Source organism: Mastomys coucha, unplaced genomic scaffold (genome assembly GCF_008632895.1).
Source record: "Mastomys coucha isolate ucsf_1 unplaced genomic scaffold, UCSF_Mcou_1 pScaffold6, whole genome shotgun sequence".
NCBI lineage: Eukaryota > Metazoa > Chordata > Mammalia > Rodentia > Muridae > Mastomys > Mastomys coucha.
In genome coordinates, this window is record NW_022196912.1 from 6,167,567 (window position 1) to 6,177,174 (window position 9,608).

At 43.1% G+C, this 9,608-nt stretch overlaps 1 protein-coding gene across 4 annotated transcripts in view; it reads right to left on the bottom strand.

Moving 5' to 3' along the window:
* Positions 1-4,354: 4,354 nt before the first annotated feature.
* The window catches only part of Socs5 (suppressor of cytokine signaling 5), a 38,183-nt gene continuing 32,929 nt past the window's right edge, over positions 4,355-9,608 (bottom strand). For all 4 annotated transcript variants that reach the window (XM_031355945.1, XM_031355944.1, XM_031355943.1 and 1 more), the window contains one exon: positions 4,355-8,362. In XM_031355945.1, coding sequence (XP_031211805.1) covers positions 6,740-8,350 — 1,611 coding nt within the window. In that variant the 5' untranslated portion in view covers positions 8,351-8,362 and the 3' untranslated portion in view covers positions 4,355-6,739. The remainder of the gene's footprint in view (positions 8,363-9,608) is intronic.

Here is a 9,608-nt window from a genome sequence, read left to right on the forward strand (position 1 = left end):
GACAAGCACAAATAAAATAATTTATCCTGTATTTAAAGAGAATCAGGGTAAAAGTTAGGTTTAAGTGCATAACTGCACCCATTTTATAAAGATGGAAAAAACCCACAAAACCATTTAGTGTTTAACAAATTTTCACTGTTATATGACAAAAAGAGTTTGCCCAGTAACTATGCAGCAGCCGCCAAGCACAGCTTTCTGTACCAGGCCTGAGAATAGCTCCCGGGAATTCTGCTCCAGAAGCCCAACTACAGGGCCTCCTGTGGCAAGTGGGGACCGTGGTGGACGGACCTATGCCACTGGGGGAGTTCCTGCACCAGCCTCACAGAGGGAAAAGGACATGTCTACCCCAGTAAGATACCTAGTCCTTCCCTGGACGCTGTAAATGCCCCTGCTGAGAGAATAAAGTCCAAGTACAGAAACAAAACCAAACTGAACAAACCAAGACATGGTGCCTCCAGAAGTGACCTGTCCATCACACTGGCATCGTATGGACTCCATCCAGGGCAAGTTTGTTTCTTCTTGGTAGAAAGATTATCTGTGTACTGTATGGATGCCTCACCCATCAATTAAGAATACCTATGGCTTACAGAAAAGGGTAGAATAGAAGGTGGGACATCCAGGAAGCAGAAAGAATTATGGGATAGAGCCAGGTGTAGGAGACTGAGGAGACAGACGCACAGTACCTGAGCATGGCATAATATAGGCTAGAATAGATGGGATATTTTAAGTTAGATCTAGTCAGAGGAGACCCAGTATATGGCCAAGGCATTTGTAAATAATTTTGAGTCCAAGTCTTATTTCTGGAAACATGGGCTGGGAGGAAGAACCAGGACTGAAATTGTACATCAGTTTGCCATTACTTTTTACCTCAGCCATTCCCTCAGCTCTCTTCATACTTCTGTTTGCCCATGTCCCAGAGTAGACTCCCCATGAGGTATCAACCCTCACCTTCTCACACCTTACTTCCAAGGCCCTTCTACAGCCCAGACATCATAGTCTTGAGTGGCTTGCCCATGACCTAACAATGACATAAGAAAACCTAAGACTTGGGGCTGGAGAGATGGCACAGTAGTTAAGTGCACTGCGGGCTCTTCCAGAGGACCTGAGTTCAATTGCCAGCACCCACATAGTGGCTCATGACCAACTATAACTCCAGTCCCAAGGAATTCCATGCTCTCCTCTGGTTTTCAAAAATACCAGGTACACACATGCTGCACAGACACGCACACATGCACGCACGCACGCACACAGGGAAATACCCATACACTTACAATAAGAACAACTAAAACCAAACCAAACCAGCGAAACCAGCCTAGTCCTTAGGTCAGGTTAGACCCAGACTGGAGTGTAGCTTAACACAAGTCCCTGTAAAACTGTCTCATGATTTAAAATCATTTCATCTTCTTCTCATGTAGAGTATACCTTATTAAGTCCAGTCTTCCAGTCATTAAAAACATTGGAAAACAGTGGGAAGAAATAGTTGTGATTACCTCTGAAAGATTGTACAGTAGGAGGGTAGAGGTCTTTAAAACCTTTCATGGTAGGTTTCTTTCTTTTTTTTTTTTTTAAACTAGGTTGGCCTCAAACTCACAGAGATCTCTTGCCTCTGCTTTCTGAGTGCTGGGACTAAGAAGGTGTGTGTCATGTCGGCTTGTCTAGAAAGACATAAGCTTGTATTGTATACACTGTAAATAATTGTGCTAAAATAGATGCTAGGCAAACCTGACATAGAAAGTTAAAATTCAATGCAAGGTTTGGCTGCAGTATCCTAATTTGTTTTTAAAGCAAGGCTTCTATTGAAGGTACATGGTTTTAAAGGAAAGAGACACAGACCTGATACCTTGTATCAAGGAACTAAGATGTCTCTGTAATTACTTCCCTCACACAAACACTTCCCCCCACCCCCCATGAGAAGTGCCGCTGCGCTCCAGCACCCACCCTATGGTGCTATGTACTAGCTCCCCTATGTTTAGTAGTCTTCCTTAAACTAGATCCAAGTATCCAAATGTGCACTCAGTCTCCACTGGGGTCCTAGGAACCTCAAAATTGTACACATTCAAGGCAAGACTTGATTCACTGCCCAGTTTGTTCCCATCTTTCTGAAGTCTCGGCCAATGGCATCCTCATTCTTTTCCTTCCAAAACTCCAAGTCATTTCCCTTTTTGGATAGCTTGCCTGCTGACTTAATTGCTATAAAGTCCCAGCCAGCTGTGAGCTCATCGAAATCCTCCTTCTTCCACCTCCCATGTACTGGGATGACAGGACTGTGCCACCATATCCTTTTTCTTCTGCACATTTAAGTCATCACCAAAATCTGTCACTCTTGCCACCAAACCACATCCTGACCCTGACCTTTAGCCATGAGCACCAACCCTGCCCAGGCTTCCAGACTCACCTAATAGCAAATCCTCCACATCCTGCCCCCCATGTCTCCCCAATTCTCCATATACCAAAGCAATGGAAAACAGACCATGCCATTCAAGTTCTCAAATGGCTTCCCGTGACATCTGGAGGAAACCTAAACTCCTTACTATAGCCCTAACTGGACAAGAGCTTGCCATTCCAGTGTCTCACAGATTCCCCTCCAGTTTATGGTGTTTTCTCAGCATGCGGAGCTCGCTCCTACTTTGGGGATCTAGACTTTATTTTCACTTCACTCAGAATGTTTTGCTTTTTGGCTTTTCAAAACAGGGTTTCTCTGTGTAGCCAAGGAAGGCTTTGAACTCAAGAGATCTGCCTGCCTCTGCCTCCCAAGTGCTGGGACTGAAAGCAAGTGCCACCAGCGGCCAGCCTGAACGGTGTGTAATTCTGGTGTTTCCCCATTGCTCAAGGTTATCATTCCCCAGAGAACCTGTAACACCAGCACTCTCAGCACATTCTGCCTCCTCTCAGTTTCTGAGATTATTTATTTATTTATTTTTACTGTCTTATCTGCTTAACTCCAGAAGACAGGGTTTCATCTTGTACTCTGGTATCTATCCATTACAGTGAACCACGATGAACTGAAGTATTCCCAGGCATGAAAACAAATGCCTCAATTCATGCAGATCTTATAAGGCAAGCTCTCCGCCATGCCCACAACCAATTGTCTTCTGAAAGATCTCACTTGGGTCCTGAGACAATCACTTAGATTCTACGTGCCATGGCAGCTGGAACAAGAAATGGGAAACCTAAGTCTCTCACAAGGGCCACATCCCTGAACCCTGACCCTCTCCAAACCCAAGCCTCTCACATGGGCAACATCCCTGACCTTCTCTCCATCACTATTTCTCTTTGTAAACTTTCTCCTCTCTCCTCAAGTGAGCACATTGCCTATTAAGCCAAAGACAGGCACTGGAGCAGGGAGTAAGCGAGTGAGCCTGTGACTGACAGGTTAGGATTCTCACTCGCAGACTTACCTCTACTAAAAAGGCATTTATGTATCTATGTTCTTATCTATTTTGCTACAAAAATAGGATGTAGGGCCAGCCTTAATTAAAAAAAAAAAAAAAAAAAAAAAAAAAAAAAAAAAAAAAAAAAAAAAAAAACACCACCAGGTTAGTGACAGTGCCAGGGAGCAAAGCAGCTTTGGAGTGAGAATGAATAGTAACTAGATCAAAATGTTAGGAAAGTTAATCAGCTCTGAGTTTTGTCAAAATGAAGCTTGGAATTTAAGTATCAGTTTTTATGGTTCCAGCCATTATAAATCTTATAAAAAATGCCCAAGGATAGGTGAATGTAGATTGCTTTGTAGAGAATGGTGATTTAGGCTCAATATTTTACCTAAGAACATAAATTTGATTTTGATTGTATTATAGTTGTATTTAAAGCAACTTTTTTTTTTTTAATTTCAAGTCAGAAAATAAAATACTTATAAGTTCCCTCTGTAAAAAGACAACAGTGTCAGGGCCAAACTTTAGGAGCACGTAACAAAATTGGAATCATATAACAATCCTCAGAATTAATGACATTAATTATCCTCAGGATAAATGACATTAAACCAAGTGGAAATATTGTTTAAAATATTATTAACACCATACATGTATAAGTGCACATAAATGCACATTATAGTGACTATAAATATGTATGCTGCATATGTGAACCGAGTGAAGGACACAGAGGGGATGGAGGGGAGAGGGTGGGCGAGGAGGGAGACGTGAAAGAATGAGGATAGAAAACGCAGCAGCTCTCCATGTTATTATAGCACTGTGGCTTACACTCGCATTGGGTAAAAAAATGTATGGCAACTGCTAAAGAACTTCTTGGTTTGGAATAAAATGTGCCACCCCCAAAACATAAAAACACCAATTTTGTCAAAAGGCTACAATGTATTCAGGAAAATACACAGTGAAAAAAAGACTTCAGTGCACTCTCATGCTGGTGATTTTTCTTTTCTTTTTAAATGTAAGCTACTAATGTTTTAACAAAAAATTTAACCCCAAAGTTGCATATTTATATTGTACACAAACTGTAACATAAGTGGCTTTAGCACAGTGGACACATGCATACATAAACTCAATAATTACACTTAAAACAATCTGCATATAACACAGGAAAAGCTCTGAAATACATAAAAGCATTAATATTTTCTATAAAACTATAGTGAGAACATCAATTTGCTACAAGCATTTAAAACCATCAATGCTCTCCGAGTTTCCAGTTCTCGTAACAGCTTCATCGCCTTCTCACAGTCATCCTCCAGTCCTCAGCACGGATTTATCTTTACTTAAGAGGTTCATTTTCCAGGTACATTGTAAGCTCAAGAAAACAGACCCAACAATTACGCAATATAATTACGTCATAACAATTTAATTGCACATTATGCTTTGAAAGTAAGTTTGGATGAAGTTCTCAAACACTTTGGTATATGTTCCTCAGGGACATCTACGACAAGTAACAGAAAAATCTAGGTTCCTTCCATCCCCATTCTGCATTGAAATGAACAAGTCTTTGGTTAAAGGTCCACATTTCAGGCATTTATCTTCAATTAAAATGGTCCCCAAGCCACTAAGTGGAGCTGACGCGTCCTGGTGCACAGACTCCGCGTCACCTGTTTCTGGTGTGGCTGGATGCTCTAACACTCACCTGCTAATGTTACCGTTGGTTTCAGCCTCTTGCTACTGAGCAGAGAAATCACCAGGTTCTCACTTCTCCGAGTCCTGCTGTAAACTATACACTAATTTGCAGTGACTATGGACACTGATTCACAGAACAGATTAGGGTTAGAAAGCTAGAGAGCATTCAACTTAGATTTAGCTTATTCTCACAGGTCAGTATTAGGTTGTAGGTAAATCTGCATTAACTACAATGAAGTTGTCAGGTTAATGCCTATTTAAAAACCCCAAACCATTCCAACGTACAAGAGAAATTGTGGCAAATGTATAAAACGGCAGATATACAAGGAGAACACCAAACATACTTTATTAGCACAGAAAAGCAGCCAGAACAAGGCACAGCAAGCAGAAACATACGTTAGCAGTTAAAGGGTTAGTGTTGCATACGAAGCCCTGGCAATAGCCATGGGGATAGAAAGCAACCTCTGCAGCAGCTGGCATGAGGGCCGAGGAGCACCCGGCAGCAGTTACAGAGCACAGCAACATACAAGAATGGATTTGGCTACTGTAGTGCAAATATCTAAGACAGAACTGAGAACACAGTCCAACACAAGAAGCAACACTAGGACTCGACAATACGTCCCAAGCGTTCACTCAAGTTGTATTACATACTATCCTAAGTGACAAAAGGTGCCAAGTAAAGTTATTTACAGGCATCATGGGTGTACAGTACCTTTTAAATCTGCAATTTAGACTTCAGGTTTTCTGTTAAGAATTAACTGCACTAAAATTGTATGATATAAATTGTACTTAAGTAATTCAGCTATGAGTTTACAACAAAGAGATAAATACTGCCATCCAAATGGTTAGTTATAATTTAACACAACTCGGCATTGTCAACCAGCAGAGTCACTACCATCTAATGTGTCTGGGCATCTCCTAGGCTCATTTTCCTCTGGGTTCACAAAGTCAAGGGCAAAGGAAAAGATTCTAACTTTGATGAGACGATGTTTGGCCGCACATATCAACTTAGAGAAAAAAATCCCACTAGAAACTCTGACTGCATGCTCTGAGGTCACTGTGCTCATCCCAAATGTACACTGGGGCTTTTACACACAACTCCATCACTAACCTGTGAGGCTTGAGTTTTAAGAACCATCTTAGAAAAACCTGGTTTATTTTAGAGCCTCCTTCTTTGAGGAGAAAAGGAGACTGACTATAAGCCACATTGACACTGCACAATGCCCTGTGGCCAGAAAAATTGCATTTGTTTTTCTCTAAAAGAAAGGCAGTCTTTTATTTACTTGTTTGTTTTGGACTTTCAAAGCTTGATTTATAGTAACTACAAACATCACAACTTTTTGGAAGGTTATAGAAAAATTCTTAGAAAAAATAATTTCAAACGTTAGACACACTGTTGAAATACCCATCCAATATTAATAATTTGTTCTTCAGTAAGAAATAGAATTCTTCATAGCAAATTCCCCAGAGTTGCCTCCCTCGGTTGTCACAGCCCACTGAACACCTGCACACCATCCTGCTGTCCCTAGGCCCCTCTGTCTGAGTAACAGCAGATCCCATCGGACAGAGGCTAACAACTAAGCTCCCATTCTGGGTGGAAAATCCTAGTAGCCGACTCTGCCTCCTATGGGTGCTATCTGATGCACATGAGAGCAGACCTAATTAGTACCCTCTGGGGACAGGAGTTACTTTGCCTTGACTGGCTCTCGTTCTAACCAGCGAACCCTAACTTTTTGTTTATAATGATACTCTTTTAAAAAATCCTGTAACATGGACGGCAGAGGGAGCCCATCAATCCCATCATATGTAGTGCAACGGCAGATCACTGCGCGGCAGATATACTGCAGGCTGAAAGGAAAAGTCCTATTCAGGGATATAGTAAGCAACGGTTCAAAAAACATGCAAGAGCTGGGGTCTTTATAGTGTTCGAGAAGCCCAGTGACAGTGGAGGAGTGAAACACACAGGGATCATGGGCATCGAAGCTGAAGTTGTGGTTCCACTGCTCGATCCGGGCGTGCAGGGACCTGTTATAGCGGCGGAAGCTCACAGAGAAGAGGTAGTCCTCCTGCGCAGAGTCCCTGAGCAAGAATGTGCCTTCCGGTTTCCCTTCTAGAAGGGCTTCTGCTTCGTATCGGTCCATCACGCCCCAATAACAGGGATTCCCTGTGATCTGAAGCAAATCTGGCACAAGGCAGTGTATGTAATCGATCTGCGTGTGAACTTTCCAAGCTCCCTGTCTGCTAATGTGCGAGTGGCTGTCCCCAGACACCTGGCGCTGCTTCTGCCTCCGTGACTGCAGACATAGGGTGGTTGAATCCTCTTCTGAGTCACAATTCGTTTGTGGAATGACAGAACCATCTCCACTTATTTCCGCCATCCCAGGGGCTAACTTTGGTCCCAGTTTATACAATGGATTGACCTGTGCAGTAGCTTCAAAGGTGTGTATTTGTGCATTGGGAGGGGGATCCACCCCTTCTTCGATACTAAGCCGTCTTCTCTCTCGAAGCCTATCTTCTTCATCTTCTGTAGACACCAGTGATGGATCAAATGTATCAAAAAATGTTGAATGTGGACTTACAGGAGCGGTATGCTGTTTAATCAAATGCCACTTTTGTGCTAAATCTGAGCCAGCAGGAAAAGGGCATTTCTCCAGCATTAATTCAGAAAGATGTATTTTTCTTTTATTGGAAAAGAGTGGCTTTGACTGCTTGCTGTAAGTTCTCATGGGAAAACACAAACCCACAGTGTCCTGGAGCCTCTGCCTCAGAGAGCGGCTCCCGACGGCACGGCTGGAAACACTGTCCATGTCGTGCATGGAGCTGACTCCATAGCGCCGCTCTCGCCTCTGAAGGCCACTTCGAGTTCTACCAAACTTTTTCTCAGCATCCAATGAACTCTGGGTCTTTGTGGAACAGGAATGTTTCTTCTTTCCTCCCCACGGGGCGTGTCGAGAGTAGGAGTCTCTTCGTGCAAGCCTGGTTCCTGGGGTGGCACTCAAGTCGCTGTCCTTCTCAATGCTTATTTCAACAACCTGAGGGATCTCTGCCGCACAGTTTTGGTTCCGTCTTGAAAAGGTCTTTGAAGGGCTCAGTCCCAGCTGTAAGGCAACATTTTCTCTTAAGGGACTACTCTGTTGCTGGGGGGCTGCCTCCTCCAGATTGATGCTTTTCTCTTTGACAGACGGACATCTGTTGGAATTCATGTCCACATTCTCATTCCGGTTTCCTCCTTCATGGCTGAAGAGACTCTGGCATCTGTATTTGAAGTTGTTCCACATTTTTCCCACTTTATCCATTGATTAGAAGAGCTAAAGAAAAAAAATAGAAAAAAAAATTAACCTGGGAGGCCCGTACAGCTGGAAAATGCAGCGGTTCCCCTTCCTACTAGCAAAGGCACACCTCAGTGAAGAACCAGCCTTCCACAGGCCACACCTAAGCAGTGGGCAGCAGGTATAAGATCCAAGTAGACAGGGACATCTCAGAAAAACATTGGGAGGCTAGGAATTTCCTTAATAAGATAAGCTCAGGAACTTTAGGAAGGTAGTGGAACTCTCTATGAAGGGAAAGGCTAATTAACATTCCTCAGATCACAGGGTGGGAACCAACCTGCAGGTGGGGACACATTCCGCAGGGTGGACCTTTGCCCACCTTCAGACAAGGGAAGTCCTTGCCACCTCATTCCCTAAAGACCAATCAGTTTAAAAAGTCACACTGTTCTACATTAGACACATTGTGTCTAATGGCCGCTGCCCTGAAAATTGTATAAAAGCTCATTGAACAAGCTGTGAGGGGTCGCCTCCTTTCCTTAGGGTCTGGGATGGCCTCAGGGCACTGAAATAAAAATCCTCATGCTCTTTGCATCGATCAGGCTCCATGTGATCCACTCAGGGAGTCTCCGGTAAGCTAAGGCTGGACAGGGTCTTCCACAGGGAGCCTTGGTACCACTCAGTCCCATTCTCACTTTCCAGTTCCTTTTAGAGAGGACTCTGAAACAAGCCACCTCAAACTCTGCTTTCCTTCTTCCAGGCAGTAACTGAACTTCATTATGATACTGAATGGTGTCTCCTTATTTCAAGTAACTGAATGGTCTCAGACATTCAAAGGGGAAATGCATGCTTTACTTTAAAAGCTGTAGGTTTGGGGAGATGGTTCAGTGAACCAAGGTGCTTGCTGCCTACTCTGACGATGGGAGGTCACTCTTCCTTCCCACACCATGGAAGAATGAAGTCTTCTGAGTTGTCCTTTAACCTCTGTGTGTGCACACATAAACACACAGTATACATGCGTGTTCATACATACAGAGCATACACAAGCACACAGAAACATGCATACATACAATGTAATCTAAAAGTTATTACTTATCAACCCCTTGATGTTCTGCAGGGCACAGGTTAATCTCATTAAAGCCCCATCTTTCCATCCCTCCCCACTCTACAATGTGTCAAATTTTATCCTGATTCTGAAGAAGCAGTTTGAATAGGAAGGAAAAGGTGAAGAAAAATACTGTAAAACTTTTGGTTTAAAGGCAAGGGTGAAGTTCATGTTGGCCGGGGG